General features: G+C 42.2%; 1 protein-coding gene across 1 annotated transcript in view; it reads left to right on the top strand.

The window, feature by feature from the left end:
* The first annotated feature begins 1,048 nt into the window (after positions 1–1,048).
* Positions 1,049–24,336, top strand: part of CRACR2B (calcium release activated channel regulator 2B) — a 78,250-nt gene continuing 54,962 nt past the window's right edge. The window contains 2 exon segments of the mRNA XM_054970187.1: positions 1,049–1,117; positions 19,296–19,538. Coding sequence (XP_054826162.1) covers positions 19,338–19,538 — 201 coding nt within the window. The 5' untranslated portion in view covers positions 1,049–1,117; positions 19,296–19,337.

Genomic DNA, 24,336 nt, shown 5'->3' with positions numbered 1-24,336 from the left:
CTAGAGAGGGCAGAGGAGAGACCTCAGCTGGTATAATGGCATTCAGTCTACCCTCCAAAGCATCCATTTTCTCCAAGTAAACTGATCTCTGTAGCCTGGAGATCGATTCTAATTCTGAAAGTTCTCTAGTGAGTACCTGGAGGTTGGCAACTCTAGATTAGAGCTCAGATGCCAGGTTTCATGATTACTTGAGACAGCTGAATTTGGACAATAATCATGCTGAATTAAATTTAGGAACTAAAAAGAAAGGCTCAGATTGGTAGCTGTGTTGGTCTGTAGTGGAAGAGCAATATTCGGATCCAGTAGCACCTTACAGACCAACTAGATTTCCAAAGTATGAGCTCTGACTCTCGAAGACTCATACCCTGGAAATCTAGTTCATTTCTAAGGTGTTACTGAACCGGAATCTTGCTCTAAAAATGAAGAAAGCAGATGCCAAGGAAAGTAGGTGCCAAAGAAAAACGTGGCATCGCTCTGCCCGCTGTTAACACCTGGATAGACTGGTTTTTGAAGCCACCAAGGGCCTGCGTCCACACACGCAAATGGTCGCCAAGCTCTGCTCCAGTCCCACGATTCGCCCTACGTTTCGTGGCCGCTGCTGATGCGTTCTCCTCTTCCCTGCAGGCTGCGTGGTAGGGAAAGCAGGCCGCCGACACGGGACAAGCCGACTCCAGGCTGGCGAGCGCGATTTCCACGTGCCTTCAGGCAGCCCCTCCTCTGCTCTCTCATAAGGCGTTTGGCTCTCGCACACAGAACGCGGCACTTTCACGTCCGTCCGCTTATGAGCGCAGAAAGAGGGGCAAGCTTGCGCGGGCACGCGGTCAGGCCACAGGGAGAACGGGAGCTGCGCGTTTGTCAGCGGCTCTAGGCGGCAACGAGCTGTAAGCGCTTTCCTCGCCGCTGGAGGCCGAACCGCATCGCCTCGAAACACCTGCAGGGGAGAGGCGGCGGCAGGCTGGGCGAGCTGGAGTGGGAAAGTTCGCGCCAAGACGTCCGGCCTTGAAGAGTCGGTCTCCGGCCGTTTCCGGGTTGAGAGGACTCTCCTCGCGTCGATCCGGTCTCTTCGGGGCAGACCGCTTGGGAAGCCCTCTCGCTTCCAGCCGTCCCCTGGGATCAGGTAACGCGCCCTGCGGCAGCGTTGTCGAGAAGCCGACCCAGAGGCTTGGGGCAGAAGTCGCTCAGCAAGCGCCGTCAGCCTCGAGAGTGCCGCAAGAGTCTTCGTTGCTTTCGCCGCAAGGCTCTTCACAAGGTTCCCCACCGGAATGCCTTCCTCGCGGCTGCTCCGCCAAGCGATTTACCATACAACCGGGGCGGGAGGGGGGGGGGAGTGTGTATGCCTTGCTTAAGTAGTACAGGGAGGGAATCTTATTTCTCAACTCGAGGCTTCGTTTTGCGGTCTCAAGAGGGGAGGGGATGCTCAGTAAAGTAATTCACACGCTCTGGGAATGAGATCTAGTAGCTTTATCACTTGATAGTGGTTTACACATGCAGCAATAGCAAAAGGGTAACCTCTCTCTGAAAGTCTGTTCTTTCCTGAGGAAGATCAAATCTTCAGTAAATTTTACCTTTTGTTTTCCTTCTGGCAAGGCATCTGTTTTGTACAACAGGCAGCAACGCAGAAGGTGAAGGAATCCCATTCTGTGAAAATCTGCTGCTTTCTACTTCCAGTGTAAGAACAAGATTTGGATCCAGTAGCACCATAAGAATCAACTAGATTTTCAGAGTATGAGCTTTTGAGAGTCCAAACTTTCAGTGTAGATATTAAACACCACCCCCCCCCAAGCTTTCTTTGCTGAGGTAGTTATTCTGCTTGAGCTGCTTTTCTTTGCTAAGGTTGCTGTGTATTGTACCTACTCCAAAGCAGTCTGGATACTCAGATTTGGACACTGAAACTCCCTGGCATTGAGATAAGAGATGAGAAAAGCTTTTCCTGTTGTGTGTAAGCTCTTTTAAAGGCACAGGAGCAGATCCAATGTAATGACATAGAGGCAACAATCCCAAAGGCATTAGTATGCATGAAAAATAGTATAACCGGTATTGCCACAGTTGTTTCCCCTATGAGAGGTTCTTTAACATGCTAGGCAGAAAATTAGGTGCAATTTCCCTCTATCATAGCATCTCTGTGTTGGGTAAAGCTGTTTATTTTCAGCCTGTGAGGTCATTGTTAAGGGCAAATTATATTACCATCTGGTTGCCCCACTGGAAGTTGTAGAAAGTTAGTCAACTGCAGAAAAAAAAAGAGTCTTGTGGCATTATAAAGACTACTAGCATTACCTTTCATAACCCAAGGAAGTTTATATGACATTTAATCTTCGTCTCTAAGATAGTACAATATTCCTTTTTTAAAAAAACTATCTGGTCTACTGCCTGGAGTGAACAACTGTGGTCTGGGATAGGTAAGCACATGGAGTCGTATGGTTTGGGTGAAGCCAAACCAAAGATTGCTTGTGTGAGTCCGGACACTATATAGTGTCCGGACTCACACATTTTGCAGAATGAGGGCTCCATTTAGCAAATTCACATTTGAGCAGAGATTTGAATCTAAGATATGAGCAGCTTGGCTCATTAGCCACTCAGTGGCCTTCAATGATAGTTTTTGAATCTCCTCTTGAAGCTTTTCAAATATGGCTTTGTATGAAGTAGGTGGAAAAATCAGTTGTGTGTTAAAACCACTGGGTTGTTTTGTTTGTTCGCCATCCATGAAACTTCCAAGAAAGGTACGAACAATCTCCTCTATGAGTTTTAACATTTCCCAACAACTGCTTGCTGTTAATTCTTCTTACACCTTGTCTTTGCTACTTTGAAAGACATGTGATATAAAATTGCATGACAGCCCATGTGCTGACCATAAATTGATTCAGTATATCTCTTGGAAGATTTCTGAATTTCAGTGTTCTGTCTTTCATAGTAATAAAGATGAGCTTGGAAATGTGACTAATGAAAAGATGTGTTTTCAGATCTCATGATCTCCAAGAAATCTCATTTTTTAAAAAATTTAATTTTACTATATTATTGTTCCAAGGAGCATACAAAGTTTCCCTACATCTGCCTTGTTAGACTGCAGACCAACATGGCTACCCACCAGAAACTATCTTAATGGCCCAAGGCTATCTCCTTAGTTATACTAACACCACCAGTTGTCATGATTCTAAGGGCCTCTTACAGAACATTTACAACAACCAGTACCAGAAGACTTGGTCAACTTGATTGCAGATGCAATTTGTTTAATTATATGCAAATAAAATATGCAAAATATCTGTAATTTTCTGGTTCGTGACACACTGACCTTGGATATTTGAACAAATTGTCTGATCCTAGCTCAGTGTGACAATTATTGGTAAATGCAACTTTTCTTATTTTTCTTCAGCTCATTGCTGTTCATTTTTTCAATACACTGCAATAGGCTACATTTAGACATTTGATCAAGCCGCTGTCAGATACCTGAATGTAGGTGGTCCGGCAAACCAGTGGTTGATTTGTTAACAGTAAATGGGGATTTCACACTATGGTTTTCAGCTGGTTTGCTAACCATATTTTGTACTAATTATGGGATGGCTTGTAACATCTGAATACGTGAACTATGGTTTGTTGCATAGCTCTGCCTCTTGTGGCAACCTGGCCAAAGAGATGGCAATATAGGGAGGAAGTCCTCCTGAAGGGTGTGATAAGCGTACCACCCCAGTTCACACACAAACTTGCCTTTCTTACATTTGATAGACTAACCAGAGTTTAATGCACAAATGACATTTTAAACAAACCACAGTTTATCATGATATTGAATATAGCCATAGAAAATTACGTGGGTAGCCATGTTGGTCTGCAGTAGACCCACAAGTTTTTCAGAGTGTAAGGTTTTGAGAGTCAGAACTCTGTTCTTCAGCCATAGCAAGGTGATTCTTAACCATAATGCAAGAAAACAATGCAGGCTGATAAAATCTTGGAGCCAAGGTTGGTAAGAACAGTTGGACTAAACAAGCTGAATCCTAATGGACTGCAGCATTCACAAGAATCAGGATGCCTGTTTCAATTATCCAAAAAAGATGTTTCTCCTCTGGACAAGTAGTAGTATTCTAGTCACACAAGTCTAAGCATATTTACTAAGCAGTAAGACCCACTTAGTTCCATAGCATTTGCTTCCTTGAAAGTGTGTTAAGGATTGCACTTTTAATTGAACTGTAACATTTAGGCTACAATCCAGCATAAGGATCTATGAATGCTGATGCTCAATGACTTCAGTTGGCTTGAGTATGTTTAACATTGGATTGGGATGTGGCCTTGATGTGGGATTAAATGTATAGGTGGAGCAAACAATTTCGGGTCAGTCTTTAGCACCAGGTGACCCTGATCTCGTCAGATCTCAAAGTTAAGCAGGGTCCGCCTTGGTTAGTAATTGGATGGGAGACCTCCAACGAAGACCAGGGTTGTAGAGGTAGGCAATGGCAAACAACCTCTGTTAGTCTCTTGCCATGGAAACCCTACTAGAGGTTGCCATATGTCAGCTATGACTTGAGGGCACTCTCTACCACCACCACCACCTATAGAAGTAGAGTACTAGTTCCCCATTGAATCACAATGTGGTAAGGCCCTTTGAACTGATGTGCATTTGGGATTTCAGTTCTTACACTGGAAGAAAGAGATCCACTATTTGTTACTGTATTTTCCTTCTTACGCCCATTCCTTTTTGAAAGCTTCTTGTAATAGTGGCATAGGCATTTCTTATCTTTTTGCTTATATATTTGGATTGCATTGCTAAGAAAATATGCCTGTAGTAATTATCCAATAATACCTCTGTTGTGATACTTACTGGATCTTTTCTGCTAGAAATATGTGAAACATGGGCTTGTTTGAACCCCTGGGGCTTTCTTTTAGCAGCATAACAGTCATTTGATACTTCAGGCAGAGGGAGGTGGTAGAATTCTGGACTGTGCCACTACAGACCGGAGCTCCTGTTTTTGAATGCTTCCTGCACCTCAAAAGCTCTCTGTATGTATTAAATTAGTGTATCAGGACAAAAGATTAATTATAGCTGTCTTTCTGATTTGGAAGCTCACTACATACAGAAATATTTTAATGAGGCAGCATTAAACAATAGGAATGTTCCTAAAGCTGGGAACTGTGCATATATAACCCACTGAAAGCAGTGGACAGGAACCTTTCAAAATCAACAGTTACTGAATGTTCAGGAATATCTGGATTAACCAAATTAATTAAGTTGGTGGGTAGAAGTGTATGGGTTGGCTTACTTGCCTGAGACCTCTGCTGTTATGTTTGTCCCAGCTGCATAGCATGGTGTAGTGGTTATGGTGGGATTTAAATCTCCACTCTGCCATGTAAGCTTAACTTGGGCCAGTTACTGTCTGTCAGCCTAACCTGCCTCACAAAGTTGTGATGAGAAAAAGGAAAGGGAAAGAATGGTGGCCCAGTAGTCCTTCTTTTATGCAGAGAATTAGTCAAGCTGGCCATTTGATCTTTTTTGGCTTTGATTCTGTTCTGCAGTCTGCTGTATTCACATATAGGAAGGCTGTTAATGAGAGGTGATGGACATGAAGACACAGTGTACATATGAATGAAGTAGAATCTAAATAGATGCAGGGTTTGTGTAATCTAGGGTTGCTTTGGTTGGGTTATTGGCATGAATGTGCAGAAACCCTGTCACTTTTCTATATTCTTCAGCATGGTTAGAATGATGATTCTTGTTTCTCCTGATGCTGGGTGCTCCCAGCAGCTGTTCCCCTTTTGCCACCTGTAGTAGCAGTTCGTGATGTTTGATAAATAAAAGTCTGATTTTGACCATAAACTCTAATCGTGAATCATGGGGTGGAGGAAGATTGTGTGACAGAGCACTCTAATCACTGCTGTGGGGAAGGGTGTGGGCCTGCTGAGGTAAAAAATATGGATCCTGGTGTTTGACATTTCTGTTTTAACTTCCTCATCATCCAGGCAATGTAATGTATTGAGGTGGTGCCATGTTTTCAAATGGTGCCATGTATTGAGAGTTAAGTGTGGATAAGCATAGGGTTGCCAGCTCCTGGTTGGGAAATTCCTGGAGATTTGGAGGTGGGGCCTGGAAAGGGCAGGGTTTGGAAAGGGGAGGGCCTTCAGATGGCTATAATACCATAGAGTCCACCTTTTAAGGCAGCCATTTTCTCCAGGGAAACTGATCTCTGTCATCTGGAGATCACTTGTAATTCCAGGAGATCTCCAGCCACAAACTGGATACTGGCAACCCTAATATGGACAGAGAAATTTCTTTGTATGAACAAATTGTGGAGCTATATAAGCAGTTTTTCACAAGCAGTTGCAGGGTAGTCAATGATAGAGCACAACTTCGAAGCTAGAACTAATTGCTGTAGTCATGGAAATACATCCCTGCTCAAATTCTGTACTATAGCTTTGATATTGCCTGTTGCCTTTCTTAATGCTAGAGGTATATGACAATTGCAGGGCCCTTCCTCACACAGATCTGGGAAGTCTAATTTTATGTCAGCTATGGTTTCTAAGACAGCATGGTGTAGTGGTTAGGTGAGTGTTGGACTAGGATCTGTGAGACCTTAGTTTGAATCTCCACTCTGCCATGAAAACCCATGAGATGACCTTGGGCCAGTTTCACCCTCTCAACCTAACTCACCTCACAGGATGGTTTTTAGGATAAATGGAGGTGAGAAGAATGATAATGTAAGCTACTTGGGAGTCCCCATTGGGAAGAGAAATGAGTTATAAAATTTAAATAGTTTCCCATATTTGGGCAGCTTGTAGGGGCCTGCACACCCAAGTGCAACAGATGACTCCCCCCGCACCTTGCTGATCAAAGGAGAATCTGCCTTGCCATAAGCATTTTGTTGACTTCTATGAATAATGGATCATTTTATGATATAGTGTCCAAAGTGCTCTACAATCCAGATCCCATCCCTGCTTACAATAGCTTACAAGAGTTTACAAGTTACAACAGAGACAAATACATGGAAGGAAATACCATTTATAGCCTTTAAAGCAAGATGAAAGAAAATGTCTTGTCCCAATGTAACTATTGTCTGAAAGGCTGAGCAACCAATGAATACATGCCTGAACTATGTTTTGCCAGGCCATCTGCAATAAATAACATACCCATTGCACTGGAACAGCATTTCATAAATTTCTCAGTGTATGAGGATATCAATAAGAAAGAGTGCAATCTGAAATCAGTGGAATGTTACTTTAAGTAAAAATGCATAGGTCTGAGGTGCAGTTCAACTTACAGATGCACAATCTTTATGTTTTGCTATTAGTTGTGTTCTGTGTGTTCTTTCTCTTTTTTAGAAACTGTTTCTGCTGCTATGACCACATGCACATTTTAAGACCCGCATTAAAGTCTACTTTACAAGGATTATATTCACACATAATCACACACTATGTTTATTAAATAGCAAACAACAAGCTCGTATAATCAAATCCATTTTACAAATTAATACATATCATCAGTTATGGCTTACCAAAAACTCCATATGATTGTTTTGTTTTAAACATTTTAATTGTTGTTTTATGTCCTTGTATGTTTTTAACTGTGGTTTTGTTTTAATGATGTGTTTTGGTTGATTTTAATGGTTTTATAATGTGATTTATGTTGTAATTGGCTAGTTGCCTTGGTGACCCTTTTGAAAGAACCTAAAGTGGCTAAAAGCAGAATGAAAACCAGTTACGATAACCAAACATTGATTACACATTTAAACACTCAAAACCAGAATATTGAAACAGACTAGCCTCAAAAACAATTCTCAAACACCCTGAAATGGTCCTTTTAACATTCAGCCTTGCATATTTTTCCAAAAAGAATAAGGAAGGTGCCTTCCTGACAGCCCCTAGGATGCGGTTTCGACAACACTGTGGCTACAACAGGAAAACGCCCAAGATTGGGCCATGGCAAATCTTAGTTATCTAAAAATGCCATTGGAATGAATAATAAATCTCTTAGGATCTTGTTCCTCTACATTGATCTAATATTTGAAGTTGAAAGTGAGCATTAAAGTGCAGATGGCTCAGTTTCTGGCCAGGGATCTTTGATGTGACTGGCAGATTCTAGCTATATTATATGAATGCAGTTAACAAAAGGGGGAGAAGGGCATATTCTTTTCAACATGAAATGGAAGCAAATGGGTTGTTTGATGTTGAAGAAAGGAAGGGGGGAAAGCACATCCATTCTTTCCTCCTGTAGTTAATGAGATCTGGCTAAAATCCATTTGTGGAAGAGAGCTTATTTGCGTGCATGATCTATTTTGAGTTACTGAGATTTGTGCATTTGCATGTACCTCTTTAAACTCCATATTTCCTGCACTGTATTGTGTTCAGTCTTTCTCAATTAACCTGTACCTATTCAGCCACACATGAATGCAGGTAGTGATGTAACTCTTGAATGAAAGTCCTATTTTTTTTAATTGAATAGCCCTTCAGATTAACAAAGTACAGGGTCCTGTGAAGTACCTCTATACGACTTGCTCCCACACATATATCCTTCTCTTGCATCTTGGATCTGTTCTTTCTATGGGGAAGCATTGTGGTTGAGCAGAGTGCTGCAAGAAATCCAGTAAACTTGTCTGAAAGAAAAGAGAGAGAATTATGAAGGTCTGAGTTCCTTCTAAAACATCTGATGCACCAATTTATGTTAAGTAGTGGATGCAGATCTTTTGGTCAGACTAACGTGATGTGCACCCTGTTTTTCATACTTTCCCAATGAAAAGTAATTTGGAACTATATAAAACTGAAATATAAGACATTATAAGAGCCCCGTGGCACAGAGTGGTAAGCTGCAGTACTGCAGCCCAAGCTCTGCTCACGACCTGAGTTCTATCCTGGCAGAAGCCAGGTTCAGGTAGCCAGCTCAAGGTTGACTCAGCCTTTCATCCTTCCAAGGTCGGTAAAATGAGTATCCAGTTTCCTGGGGGTAAAGTGTAGATGACTGGGGAAGCCAATGGCAAACCACCCCGTAAAAAGTCTGCCAAGAAAATGTCGTGATGCGACATCCCCCCATGGGTCAGTAATGACTCAGTGCTTGCACAGGGGACTACTTTTACCTTTATAAGACATTATAGGAGCACTGAACGCCCATGGATCTGACTATGCTGCAAGATGCATATGCCTGCGTACATTAGGAATAGAGTCGAGGGATGTTGGTTCCTCTCAATTTTCTTCTGGATTTTTAGGGGGAAGTCTCTCATTTAGGGTTGCCAGTTCTGGGTTGGGAAATTCCTGGAGATTTTGCAGGTGGAGCCTGGGAAGGGTGGGTTTGGGGAGAGGAGGGATGTCAGCAAGGTATAATGCCATGAAGTCCACCCTCCAAAGCAGCCTTTTCTCCAGAACTGATCTCTGTTGTCTGGAGATCAATTGTGATTCCAGGAGATCTCCAGCTACCACCTGGAGGCTGGCAACCTTAAGTGAGGCCCATACATGTCTTAATCAGTGCTTCAGTCATCTATTGAGCCTCCTGCAAGTCAGAGATGTGCCATCTTGATTTTGCTCACTTACATTCCTATTATGAGCATCTTCAGCTATTTCCATTGCAGAAATGGAATCTGCAGTTTTAGTAAACAGTTGTGCTCAGTATGCATATTAGGAACTCAGCTGAGGCACTGATACAGTAAAGATATTTTGCATAATCAAGTGATAGGAAAAGTTAAAAATAAGCTTACCTTGACTGAGTTTTTCTGCAACATGGTTGTACCCTGCCCTGGCTGAATGATATTAGTAATGGCACCATCATGGTTTTTTTTTTTTTTAGGGCCGTTTCCAGATGGCTTACCTTCTGCTGCTCCATGCCGCAACGTCGCGGCTCGTGCCAGGGAAAACGCGAAATATCACATTTTCTCGCGCGAGTTTTGCGTAACATCGCACAAAACTCGCGCGATATTTCGCGTTCGCCCCAGGACGAGCCGCGACGTTGCGGCATGGAGCGGCAGAAGGTAAGCCATCTGGAAACGGCCCAGGAGAGGATGGAGTGGGGGCAAAGGACACAACATATGGAATAAAAAATTAAAATTGCTCCATGTTGCTGAATCTTAAAGGTAGTACTAAAGCTTGGCAAGGTTGAAGTTCCTAGCCTAGGCCATACAGTTGGTCAGTAGCAGAATCAGGAAATGAATTCAGATCAGGTTGTCTGACAGACTTTTTTGTGTAAGCAATTTTCCCCAAAACTGTTTTCATATGAATGGCCTGCACACAGGTTGCAGTGATTAAACACTGTAGATTTTATATTGTAGTGAAATTCAACCAAAGACTTGGTTGTATCAGTTTCAGCTGCTCTCTTATTTCTTGCTCTTTCTTTCTGTCACCTTTCCTGATTTCCACTCAAATGTCTTCTCTTAGCTCTCATTTTCACATGATTGGTAACCCAGTTCCCTGAATTTTTAAACAAGTTCCACATATAATTAACTTCATATTTCTCCCGAAGAGCATTACATTAGAGCAAGGGATATTTCCTTTGACAAAATCATTAGCTCTTATTTGTCCAAGAAATTTCCACCTTTTACTTTGTTCAGTGTATATAATCCCAGGCTGTGACAAGGCTATCTGAGATAGTTTGCAGTCCATAAATGGCACATTGTCACTTATGTGATTCTAAAATGGTGTTTTAAAAAAATTCTTTTTATATCCCCGTTAGAATCTTGTAGCAACAAATAATGAGAAAGAAAAGTAGAATCTCTGAACAGTGCAGGCACTCCTACCTGAGCATATACTTCTGCTGGTATTTGTACCTCGAAGTATATTTGTTTTTGCTGGGCAAATATTATCTTTGAGGGCTGCTTTGGAGACTCATCAGGAACCAGCTGGTAAAATAAAGAGCCGTAAGTGCCTCCATAAGACTCTTGGTTAGCCTATCAAAGTACTCCATATGGGGGTCTTCCTCACTGCCTGTTGCTCCTTGATAGCTGCTGAGACAGCCAACAGCAGCTTTGCCTCTGCTTGCGGCCCTGAACCTTCAAAACAATGCTGATATTTCAAATGGACTGGGTAACTTTTTGTGTCTCCTTTTTCTCTCTTGGTGGGGAAAAAGCACACGGCAACAGGCAGTTTCAAGGCCTTGTTGAAAGGCTTGTTGTTGTTCAGTACTGGCACTACCGGAGAATTGTGTTTTAGTTTAAAAGTATGTTTTTCATTCTCTACTTCTTTCTGATATTACCAGGTACTGCATCCTGGTTTTTACATCGTCACCAAGTGATTACGGCAATTTTTCAGTTTTAATGAAAGTTGAGATCTATTGAGGATTCAGGTGGAACAAGTGACGGCCTACAAGAACTTGCAGGGAGCCATATCATTTCCCCCTCCTCCACTATGTCTTCTTTCCCTTCTCTGCCCCCTCCATAGTATTTCCCCCTTTTCCTACTTCATTTTCTCCTTCCCACTCACCTTTGTCTGCTTTTCTGTCTTCATCTCCACCACCCTGGGCAGCCTCTGCCCTGTATGGCCCAGTTGCATGATGGGGAACCTGCAAGAACTTATGGTGGGTATTTCACTTTTCCCTGTATCCCCCTTCCCCCACAATATTTTCTCTTTCACGCCTCCTGGCGGCCTTCATATGCTTACTTTTCCCTATATCTTTCTCTTCTATAAACCCACTAAAAAACTTACCTTTTTATCTTCCCCTCATCTTCATTTATATTTCTTAATTTACTTCATTTATATACTGCCTTTTCCCACAGAACAATTTACATCATCACCCTTGCAATCCATATCATCCTCACAACAACCTGAGAGGCAGGTTAGACTGAGAGTGTGTGACTGGATCAAAGTCACCCAGTGAGCTTTCAAAGCAGAGTAGTGATTCATACCTGGGTCTCCCAGAACCAAACTCTAACCACTACACTGCACTCACTTTTTTGAGGGGGGCTGTTGAACAGTAGCAAGTAGCCGGGCCTGTGTGAGTAGGGTTTGCCTTCTGGTAGCGGGCAAACTCCCAGAGATTTGCCCCCTTGTCCGCCGATGGCTGGGCAATTGACAGGAGGGGGCAAGCTCCCAGAGCTTGCCCACCACTAGCAGGCAGTTCAGGAGTGTGCACTGTGCTTACACTCCCACCTGGTGTGGCAGCGTCACTTCAGTAAGTGACATTGTTGCACCAGCTGCGGGAGCAGTCTCGTGCTTTGGGGCTGATTTGGGGTCAAATGGGCTGGATTGTCACCATGCAGAGCGCGGGAGCACTCTTGCCTCTGGCGCAATGACGTCACTCATGGAAGTGACGTTGCCACGTGCCCGGCGTGGTGATGTCACTTCCGTGAGTGATGTCATCACGCCGGCTTTGGAGTATGTACACGGGGAGAAACTGAGAGCTGTCAAAAGGTAAATGCCAGGTTCCAACCCTCCTGCTGGGAGGATAGAGGGACCTGGCAACCCTATGTGTGAGTCATGCAAGTCATGTGGTATCAAGTGGTTGATGGCAGGCCTGGCCCCAATGAGTCCTTCCTCAAAAGCAAAGTAGCCCTAGAAATGGTCCTTCCCTGTCCCCCTGTCTTTTACTGATAGAAGCCAATCCTGAAACAGTGATTAAACTGTTATGGTTGCCTAGCAACAATCACTGAGGGCATCTGATTAGAGCTACAGGTGCTCCTTTTGTCTTTTGGTTTTTTTAAAATTTATTTTATTTATTTATTTACATCATTTATAGTCCGCCTTTCTCTCTGAGACTCAAGGTGGATTACACAGTATGAGGTTAATACAATCAGTATCAAGTACATTTCAATACAATACCATAAGGTGTAAACAGATACAAGTTTAAAAGACATAGCATTAGCAAGGCTCCAAGACAGAGTAGAAAAAATACTGGAGCAAAACAATTCTAGGACTAACATTAGACAACATGGAGTTCTGGTTGTACATAGGAGTACATATTTAAAGCAGCAGATAATATATAAGGCAAAAATAGTGATGAAGTCTATGATCACCAACTCATTAGTGAAGCATCTGAGACCTCATCCCTACAATACAGCCCTCCCATTTGAGTAAAAAGCCTTTTTGAATAGTTTGGTTTTGCATTGTTTACAGAAAGCCAGGAGAGTAGGGGCTCTTCTGACTTTCGCAGGCAGGTCATTCCACAGGATAGGGGCCACCACAGAGAAAGCCCTTGTACAGGCTGCCGCTGACTTCACCTGTGTGCAACCTGGCACCTGCAAGAGACCCTGTTCAGATGAGCGAAGCTGCCGTGGAGGAACATAGGGAGGGAGGCAATCCCGTAGGTATGCTGGACCAAAGCCATGAAGAATTTTGTATGTAATAATTTTTTCTGCAAATCTGGGGCATTTTTCGGGTGTGTAGGAAGATCTGTTTTGTGCATTCATGTCTCCAGTCTCTGGTTTTAAGTACCCACAGATCAGGGCCACTTGGATATTAATATGTAAGATGCCATGCCATGATTTGATACTTTGTGAACAAAATTTGTTGCCCTACCTTGTTTGGTGTAGTGGTTAAGGCAGTAGGACTCTAATCCGGAGAACTGGGTTTGATTCCTCACTCCTCCACTTGAAGCCAGCTGGGTGACCTTGGGTCAGTCATAGCTTTTTGGAGCTCTCTGAGTCCCACCCTCCTCACAGGGTGATTGTTGTGGAGATAATATAACATATTTTGGGTGTTAAGTTGTCCTGAAGGGTGGTATATAAATTGAATGTTGTTGTTATTATTCCTTCCTTTGTGCACAGTGAGTCAATTGGAGACTTTCATTTTAGCAGAAACCATAATTTGTTGTTACTTCCAACGAGGCAGAGTATGATTTGCACTTGCCCTCCATGCTCGAATTGCTAACTGCTTATTGAAATTGATTTGCATGTCTCACTTGGAGGGGAAGTGCAAATTGTAGTTTTCAGATTCAGCAAACTATGGTTTGCGTTAAAATCAAATGAGTGTCAAAACAGGTGAAATGCTAGGAGACCCATAACTGCATCTCTCCAGCATTTTAAAAATGCTATTAGAAAAATAGTGCTAAATAGAAGCCACATGGGGCCTGACTAGGACAGGGGCTGTGAAGGGGAGAGGGGTTTAACTATTTCCCACCCTCATGAGTTTTGCCAGTCAGAACTAACCTCTTCCTTTATGCTGTTGTTAACCCTCAAAAATGAAATAGTTGGGTAATCCATCCAATTTCTTTTGAGGCTAATAACATCTCATGGTTTGTCAACAAAAGGGCACCAGTGGAGAAAGAGTTAAACCTGCTGTTTTCTCCCACATTTCCTTGCAAAGGGGGTGGTGGTGGTGTTTTTTTGTATTTTAACAGTGCTTGCAGAATCTGCTCATGGATCTCTCAGCATGAGGTTTAGTTTGACTCAAGATGCATGATGGGGAGGAAACAGTGCATAAGAACAGGGCTCATTCATTTGGCGCCAAACCATGACATGACCTTGAATCTGAATCAACCCCTAATGATTCCAGCAGAGGTATTGAGGGTGCCTGCTCATGATATTATGTAAGTTCTAATTTGTGCACATTTGAAGGGGGTGGGTAGGAAGTTGTATGCACGCACTGTGTTTCATACCAGGTGTGTTGATACTTTAGGAACTGAAAAGTTTAAGGCTGGAAAAAGGTCATCAGTAACTCTGAATATATCTGTGCAAATAAGTTACTGGAGACAAGGACAATGGGTAGAGAGAACCTTAGAATAAGGGCCAATTTTATGCATTGCAATTTTAAAGCCTGCTTCTAAGATATATTATGCGTACTCCAAGTGTCAATGTGAGAAACATGTGAAAGCATGTATAATCATCACATGGTTGCAGTTGCCTGTGGCTTTCTGCCTAGTGTACATCACCCTAGTTAGTTGTGATTTCATAAACTGCTTTAGGTGGCCCAAACACATTTGAAACTCCTCTGCAATGATTATAGAAATAACATGGAGAAAACAATGGTAATCTGGAGCAAAAGTTAAGAAATCAAGAAGCTTCATGTTTCATGGATTTTTTTTTTACATTCATACTTTTATTCTGGAGAGACTGATTCAAGAATTTCTGTGTTTAGAGTGAACAATTCTACAATAACACTGAGCAGAAAAAGGGCAACAGAAAAGTTCACCAGATAGATTTTGATTTTTACCACGTCCAGGCAAATGAAATTAACATTTTAAAAATATCATAGATTCACATTAGTTTCGACTCTTCCATTAACTGAATTTTTGCGGTGTTGACTTCAGTGCTTCTGAAAGTGATGCCTGCTTATTTCTTTGTTCCTCAGATCATTGGTTATCCATCAAATGGGCACAAGCTTTTTATATGCTCAGGGTGAGATGGAGGAGGTGGTGGTGGGTCAAGGTATTTGCTAGAAATCAAATATAGCTATGAATTTCAGCTCCTTGAGAGATGGAAAATTAGGTTTCTATGCTAGCATTTTGAAGACTGGTATTCACAAAAAATGGCATTGGGGGACACCTCCATGAACACTGTTGAAACATGCACAAATTTATCAAATGTTCCTCGTCCCAGAAAATCACCTTCCTCTCGTTGTTGGTTCCAATACCCTGCTTTTCATCTAATATTACAAAGGTTTAAATTGCCACATCTGAAATGAGGTACCCATATTTTTTAGAACAATGAGATAATTGGTTGGATAGTATATAGTGTATAGTGCTGAAGATACTGTTCCTGATTTCCGATTACTTATTCAAAAAAAATGAGGATATTTCAGAGATCATAAAAGAGATTCCCAAATAACACCTGACCAAATAGGAACACAGTCATGTTTGCCATCCTCACCCTCTGATTGCCCAATGGGAGAGCAAGTTCATAGGATTCTGTTGTACTTAGTATGCAGAGTTGGTTGGGATAATGTACCACATCTGTGCTTTAGGAACTAAAACAAATTTTGTCTTAAGAAAATTAATCCCTCTAGAAACTGGAGTGTTCCAGTTTTGGCTTGAATGCTAGTTAACCCTTTGAGTCTCATGCACAGTTTTTCCTTTGGTTGAAGAACAATCTCTGTTTTGCAATCACTTTTGCCACAGTAGAGTTGCATCTGGAGAGCAGCGGAGTTACTGGGATGTTCCAGACAAGGGTTCCTGTATATGTGCTTAGGGAATCACATTTCCCATAAATGGAAAAGAGTGTTAATTCTCTGAGACAGGAAGGAGATGGAGAGTGAGCAGGTCTCACCTACACACTCCTTTTTTCTGTGTTTTGTTATTGAATGTGTTAAAAGGTTAATCTTTCCAGAAGCTTTATAATCCACTGAAAGGGTGAAGCTGATATTGCAGCAAGCACAGCATGAGAAACAGTATTGTTTGGGAACCCTCCCTTCTGTTTTTAATTTCAACAAACTGTTGTTGACCTTTTAAATCCATCCTTCTGGAAGGTTATGAATAGCAAGTGAAAGGTTCTTTAGGCTGTGATCTCTGCTTTCTCCTTCTCTGCCAGCTACACATACAAAGGCTGGAAAATAGTAAAGTGAATATATTCCTCTCTCTTTTTCTGAAATGACTTTGAGATATGGATTTGAGTTGACCAAAGAGCGCTTGCTTAATGGTCCTTCATTTTCATCCTCCCCCTCAGTTTCTCTGGCATCTTGTGGATAGTTCACTGCAAAGCCAACAGACTGATTATGCTGATAAAAAATGGCCAGTATAAAAATATACCCCCTCTCCAAAGGGAGCAGTGCAGGATGGCCTGTGTAGAGGCAGTAACCATGCCATGCATGCTGCCGTACTCTCTTACCGTGCACCAGTACTTGAAAGAGTTCTAGTTCTTCTTCTGCTAAACTCTCCATTCAGAATGCTTACTTAGGCTGTGCAATGGCTGGACTTAAATGGCTAGTTTTGATCTGACACTATAGGTTGTGGGCTAGCATGTAGATAAGCTGTGTGCCAGGAAGCCCCCTGATCCAAATCTCACTTCAGCCATGTACTCATTGAGTAGCCTTGGGATCTGTCCCCTAGTCTTAGTTCCTATCTATAATATGAAGATGAGAATGTTGGCCCCCCCTTAAAAGTTTGTTATAAGGATTACTATGATAATGTATTTGATGTATTTTGACAACTGGGAAAAGGTGCTTTTATAACTGGAGCTAAATTTGTGCCAGTTCTCAAAAGGCCTCAGCCTTTGCATCAATTTCCAGTGCTGAGGCTGAACATTAGAACATGTGAAATAAGAATAAATGAAAATTCCCCCAATAGTTTCAGAGTGCATTATTATAACTGTTGGGTAATTACTGATGTGTTACCTGTCAGGGAGAGTATCAAAGCATCCTGTTTCCAGCTAGCTTTGGATGCAGGCATCTTTCCTTCTTGAGAAAGTAAATATTTATAGATATATTTTATAACATTTCTCATAAGGAAGCAGGCTGTGTTAATGGGCCTGGACAAGCTGCATTCTGGATGCATAGATGGAATACATTTTCCCAAGGATATGATGAATCTTCTGGCAATTTTTTCCCCTTGTGACATTTCCCCCTGTGCTATTTCAGGCTGACAAGTGCTGGTTCCATTTGATTTCTAGATTTTCTGATGCAGCAGTTAGACAAACTAGGTAGGATATTTCTCTAAGTGTTGAATGATAAATGGATCCAAATCTGTCATCATTTTACCGCTGCAGGTGTTTCCTGACTTTCTTCCCCTTTTGACTTCACTCCTTTGCTGATGTAGATTCACTTGTTTGCTCAAATAAGTCACCTGCACTACTTATTCACAGCCAGTGTTAAGGAGGAGTCGGTGTCCTCCTGAGCTCTGATACAGCAGCTCAGTGAAATCTTTATTTTGTAAGCTATTGCCAAAATCCTGTGATTGCTGGTAAAATAATATCCTTACCAGGTGACCAGAGTGATATGTTTGAGCTTGAAGTATATACATAAATCAGGCACTTCCCCCTATTCCTCCCTCTCAGGTCACCAAAGTCTTTCTTCTCCTAAAAGTTTGCTATCTTTCCCAAGGCTTTCTTCAGCCTAACCCCATAATCCTTTTTCCCAAATGAAGTGAAGCTTTAGTTGGCTTTCCGGCCTTTTCTCAGGTTCTTCCCTTATTAATTTTACTTCTGCCCTTCCACCATTATTTTGTTTATGTAATACAATAAAGTTCCATATACACTGATGGTACTTAATATATACTAATGATTCTCCCCTTTGTCCTTGTGGTGGGGTGTTTTATGTTTGATTTGGAGGATCTAAGCTAGCTGTTTTTGTACTCCCTCCAGAGTCTCCCTCTGGGTCATTCTAGTGACTGATTGTGGTGGCGTGAGCTACCTTACCTGAGTGCTAATCCTCTTCCATGCAGTATACACCTTGCAGGCTTCACACAGGTCTTTCCTGTTTTCTTTAAAAGAGAAACAGTGCATTTAATTGAAAAACGAAAAAACACAGCTCCTCTGGTCAATTCTGAGGAAGCCTTCCAAGTAAGTACTTTTCTAAAATAATATATATTGATACATTCTGGGATTTCTTTTCCTTTGTAGGCTTTAAAAAACAACAACTAAAGATCCCATTTCTGTAAAACAGTTGTGGTAGTTCTCTGGCTTTCCCCTCATTGGTGAAAAATTTCTTCCAATTGATCCATATGAGTTATTATTTGATTTGAAGCTTCATGGAAATAAATTATGACTGTCTTCCACTAGGTCTAGCAGGTAGGGCTCAGTCTTAGGAATGGAACTCCACCCCCCCCCCCCGCCCGCCCTGAATCTGAAGAAGCAGTGCCTTAAGTGTAAAATGTTGTCTTATATAAAAGTTCAGCATGTCTTTTTTGGCAATGGTTTGGTTCCTTCATGCCCCATCTTCTCCTAAGATCATCCTGTTGTCATGATCTCATCTTCATTATTGTTCTTTCCTTGGCAACCAGCAGCTGCCCACTGAGGACAGAGCAAACCAAGAGGGGAGGGAAATGTGGAAGACTTCTGTGTATTATAGTCAGTGGTCTCATCTCCAATCTTTGAAGAATGCTGTCACTTTACCTTTGGGATAGAGGCTTCTGTAAAGGATTTGCTTATTTCATCCCTTTTTATAAGAAATGGAAAGCCCTTCCTTTTATCTGTTAATAACAGAAAAAAGAATCGTCAGTACTTTGTTTGATCAAAGAAGCATGTTACTAAGGAATATAATGATAGAATTTAATTTAATGTGGTAAGGACAACAAGTAATTCAGTTTTTCTGTATTAAGTTTCAGAAATCTGAAATCAGAGGATTTTTTTCTAACTGTAGATGTTTATAGATGATTTATGGCTTATCTTTAAGTTACTTACTCTTTGTAAGGAAAGTGGTATAAAATGTTTCAAAATAAATTTATTTCTGTGCAAGGTAGCTAGCAATAAAAACTAACGTAAGTAAGTAAGATTTTCACTACAGTCCTATGCTGGTTTAAATAATAAATTTTGTTTCCACAGATAAATGTACTCCAATCTCAGCAAAGAAAGAGTTCTGGGGTAATGGAAAGACCTGTTGGAGAACTCCCTAAGATTTGCCTACAGGAAGACAACGAAAAGGCTGTTGCAGCCTGCACTATCTCCTCCACTTTGTGCTTGAACAATGTAGAAAAAATGCAGGCAGACATGCTGGAGAAGGCCAGGGAGCTTTTCCAGCTCTGTGACAAAGAAGAGAAGGGCTTTATAACCAAGTTTGACATGCAGGTAAGTAGAGGAGAGGACACTGCCTCCCAGAAGGGATGTTCTTGTTCTCCTAAGCTTCAAGCAGTAACATAGCGTGAGGGGGGACAAGAGGGGTGGTTGCCCCAGGCGCATAATTGGGGGGGTGCTGCAGGGTGCCACACCGAGGACAGCCTATGCTCTGCGGGAGGCCACCCATGGCACCTTGGCCGCCTGCCACGCCGATGGGGTGGCCGTCCTGCAGCTGAGGAGCGCGCCAAGCAAGCGGCAGCTCAGGGGCTCCCGTGGAGGGCTGCCTGATGGGGGCAGGGAGACGAGCAGCCTGAATCACAGGAGCGCTCCCACACCCTGTGCAATGACATCACTTCCAGTGACGTCATCGCGCAATTCTGGGAGCACACGCGTGCTTTGCGCACGTGTGAAGCCTGGGAATTGCCCCAGGCTCTCCAAACCCATGCTACACTCAGCATCGGTGCCAGGGTTTTCCGTGCTCACAGCCGGCCAGGGGGCCAGGTGCCCCCGCTGCGCACACGCACACACGCACCAGCCTGCATGATGACATCACGTGTGACATCATCACAGGAGCGCACGCCACCGGTCCGATCGCTGCAGCGGGCAGCTGGGACGCCGTGCAGGTGGCCTCCGAGCTCTCCTGCTCAGTTGCCCTGTGCCGCTGCAGATACCTGCCCGCAGCTACTGCACCCAGCCAGGGGCGTGTGCTGGCAGTGGCGTGGGAGGGATAGGAGGCTGCAGCTCCGTGGCACGCACTCCCACCCCCTGTGCCTCCTCCAATGCCCCCTCCAGCACGCCGCACCCTGAGGTCACCGCCTACCTGGCCTCAATGGGCGCTCCGGCCCTGGCTACGTTGCTGGCCTCAAGTCCACAGTTATGAGAACTCCATGCACTCTGCACTGCCCTAAGCAGTGTTCAGTTGCTGTTTATTGTTTTAGAGATCTACTGGAGCAATATTCTAATAGAGATACTAGATTTCAGAAGTCTACATTACTTAATAGTTCATGTGTATGCCATACAATTCTGTTGACATATCAGTGGCAAACATTTAAACAAAACTTGGCATTAGTAATATACAGCTGACCATGATTTTCTTCTGAGAACAGTGCTGCTAAGCAGGGGAACTAGCCAGACAAAACTTGGAGACCTCTGATAACTTGGGAATATTAACCCAGATAAATCATGTGATTTGCTTTCATTTGGTGCTTTAGTTCAGTCCCAGAGGAACAATTTGTCTAGGGCCTGTGGTGACTCCCTGCAGCCCCATGTGAAACATAAAACAGGAAAGGGAGGAAGGAGAGCTGGAAATGTAAGGAAATGCAATGCCATGAAGTACTATTTCCACTGTGTTGGAAATAGAGTTCTGTGTGACTTGAAAGTCTATTTCAATAAATGTTTTGGAATTATGATTCTTCACCACTATGTTGTAGAGCTGCATCAGAATACCGAAGAGGGGGGCAATTGACTTTCTATACATGAAAAATGTGCAGGGGTCAACCAATTTGTCATGTACAAATGCCAGCTATGTAGAGTGAGGCCTGTCAGGCAAGTAGTGCTGGTTAAGTGTAAGAAGCCCTTCTGATTTCTGTTCAGCCTACTAAGACACAATAGTGTTTTCCTCAAAGTATCTGTCTGCAGCTTGGAAACTAGTGAATGAAAGAATGAGCTGGGTTCAATCAGAGGTAAATGCTGGAGAGAGAGTCTGACAGAAACATCCTTTTGAGTTTCAGTTCGGTGGCTTTTCAGGTGGTTGAATGGCTGTTGCTCTGAAACTGGCTCCATTTGCCCATACTCACATTCCTTCTCCATCTTAAGGAGACCAAATATGAAAGAGGACATAGCTTCCATTTCTTTGACCAGTTGTGACGAGGGACTTTTGCTCAATGCAGCTTGTCATGAAGGGTAGAGAAAACCGGTATCTGCCAGCATTCCTTTTTCTCTAAGTGCTAAGTTTGGTATAGTGGTTAATAGCGTGGGACTCTAATCTGGAGAACTGGGTTTGAGTCCTCACTCCTCCACTTGAAGCCAGCTGGGTGACCTTCGGTCAGTCACAGCTTCTAGCTCTCTCAGTCCCACCCACCTCACAAGGTGTTTTGTAGTGGGGATAATAATGACATACTTTGTAAACCACTCTGAGTGGGTATTTAGTCATCCTGAAGGGCAGTATATAAATCTAATGTTGTTGTTGTCAAGTGCATGCACCCCTCTTCTCTCTTGCATCTCGTCCCTCTATACTCTCTCTTCCAAAGGCTATCCTGGACCTCACAGTGCTCGGGCAAGGGAATGTTAACATTTTAATAGCCTGATGATAGACCAAAATTGATTCTGCAAATGGTTTCCTTGCATAGAGTCAAAATCTTTTGTTCATTTGGGGGACTTTGATTATTAATATAGTAATAGATCTGATCAATATGTGCAATGGCAGGCCTTGGAAATACAATTCCAAAGTTGAAAGAGCAAACAGAGCTTACTAACACCTGCTCTCATTTGTAAATATATTGCCTTTATTTGCATTCCTTGGTCTTTTTTGCTATTGAGCTGCCACGTGCAGCTGATTAGGGAGTATCCTAGCATAGTCAAGAATTATGGCTAGAACTTTTAGCAGCATCCTGACATGCAAATGTTAAACACGTGAGAAGACATGTATATAAACTGATGGGAAAAACCTTGCCTCCATGCTTTCGGTTGCATAATTTCTCCAACTTCTGTTAGCCAGAATGAGAAAGCACAACTACTTGTGGCAAAAGAGGGCAGGGTGGCAAGCTGGAGTAACTCTGGCACAATGAGCAGCTTATGTTGCATATTTGTTTATGTACCATAAAGGTCCCCTTAGGTTTTCTGTGGTATTCAGCACAGCTGGCAAAATGCTAAATGTAAGAATAGATTATTTGTTAAACAAGAGCTGGCTTAACTGGTGAGCTGTTATGTAATGAATTATGCTATGCCAGATTTTATGTTCAAGTATGTGTGCACATGTATACACACACATACACATTTCTGTTATATTTAGCAAAATCAGTGATTAATGATCACAAGTAGGTTGTCTTATAGTACAATTATGTCCAGGGCCATGGTTCAAGATGGTCTCATGGAACTGTCTGCTTCCTCATAAGGTGATGGATTGAACTGTTACTTTCTAGCGGAGATGGCTGCTTTCATTACTTTGCTGCCACCGCCTGTTATCTGTTGTATTTTAATTCTTTTGGGTTTTGCATACCCGTTGCCTTGAGTTTTGCAATCTTGAGCTTAAAGCATTGCCTGAGTGTGCAGTTAATTTGTGAGCCAAGCTGTGCATTCAGCAAAAGTTCCCCCACCACAGGTTGCTCAAAACTCCATGCCTGTGGACATCTAACATAAAAAGAGTTCTTGACGGAATGCGTGACCCTGCCATCATTTCTGGTATTCTGAAGTAAATAGCAACATATAGAGTACAAGTTAAATTGATTGACTTATATTGAATGTATACAATGTTTATAGAAGTACTTAGAGTTATGCAGAATAGGGGACAAATTAATTGTCCCATATTGACGAGACTAGAATGAGTAAGACAGAGTATAGAGTACAAAAATCAGATAAAATGTTACATTATTAAAGAATATATGTCAGGAATGTAATACTTTGTTTGATAAGTTAAGTGGGAAAGGGAATAGAGATAGCACTGTGTTATAATAGATAAGCTTAGAAGAGAATGAAAGTATATGCTTAATAGAATAAAGTAAGTCTGAAATGAGTAAGGGAAAAAAATGGACAAGGGGTTGGAAAACTGTTGGAAGTCAACAAAAGGGGGGAAGGGAGGGGGTTAGAACTAGAATATTTAAAGGGAATTGATTGTAATGAGTATTATATTGATATCTAATCCAATAAAAAAAATTTTTTAAAAAAATTTCTGGTATTCTGAAGCAGTACAACCTTAGTATGTCATTGTTTTTTTTAAAAAAGTTTTTTAAATTATTTTTTAATATCTAACATAAATAACTACAGAAGACTACAAAAGTATAAAGGGGAGGGGGAAAAAAGGGAAGGGGGACTGGGGAAAAGGGAAAATCAACATACAAACAACAAACGCTACACTACATGTCTTGTATTCCCTTCATGCTGCAATTTTTCTTAAAAGTTAACTTTCTAATATGCTATCAGATTGGTAGGTCTTATACAATACAGATTATATTCAGGATCAGGACTTCTCCCCCCCCCCTTTGCGTCTCGGTCTCAGTTCTCTCTGCGCAGCTGGAGCAGCTGCACCCGCTCTTTCCTCCCCCCCACTTTCCCCTTCAGACTTCGAACTTTCTTCCTGCTGAAACTCCTGATGGTTGAACAAAAAGTCTGTCAGCTGCGCGTCCGATGTGATCTTGTAAGTTTGATCTTTATATCTGAACCAGACGCCTTCTGGAAACAGCCATTTATATTTTATATCACATTTCCTCAAGAAAGCCGCAAGTCCTTTATACTTGAATCTTCTTTTATGAGCCAAAAATGGAACATCCTTCAATATTTTAACCTTATTGCCCAAATAATCCAAGTCCACATTATACGAATTGTCTAAGATGGTGTCCCGAGTCTTCTTAGATGAAAAGTCAATAATAATCTCGCGAGGCAGCTGCCGCTTCGTTGCATACTTTGAAGATGTCCGCCGGACTTCCAAAATATCGTGTTTTATCTCTTCTTTAGTTGCCTTTGCGAATGGCGCCAAAAGTCCAGACACCAAATCTGTTAAATTTTCACTTTGCTCTTCTTTTACATTTTGAAGACGCAATACCGTTTGGGCACAGTCCACTTGTAATCCTATTATTTGATTCTCCAAAAGCTTCAC

The sequence above is a fragment of the Eublepharis macularius genome, chromosome 2 (genome assembly GCF_028583425.1).
Source record: "Eublepharis macularius isolate TG4126 chromosome 2, MPM_Emac_v1.0, whole genome shotgun sequence".
NCBI classification, from domain to species: Eukaryota; Metazoa; Chordata; class Lepidosauria; order Squamata; family Eublepharidae; genus Eublepharis; species Eublepharis macularius.
Note: the sequence above shows the minus strand (reverse complement) of the source record. Positions and strands in the feature narration are given on the sequence as shown.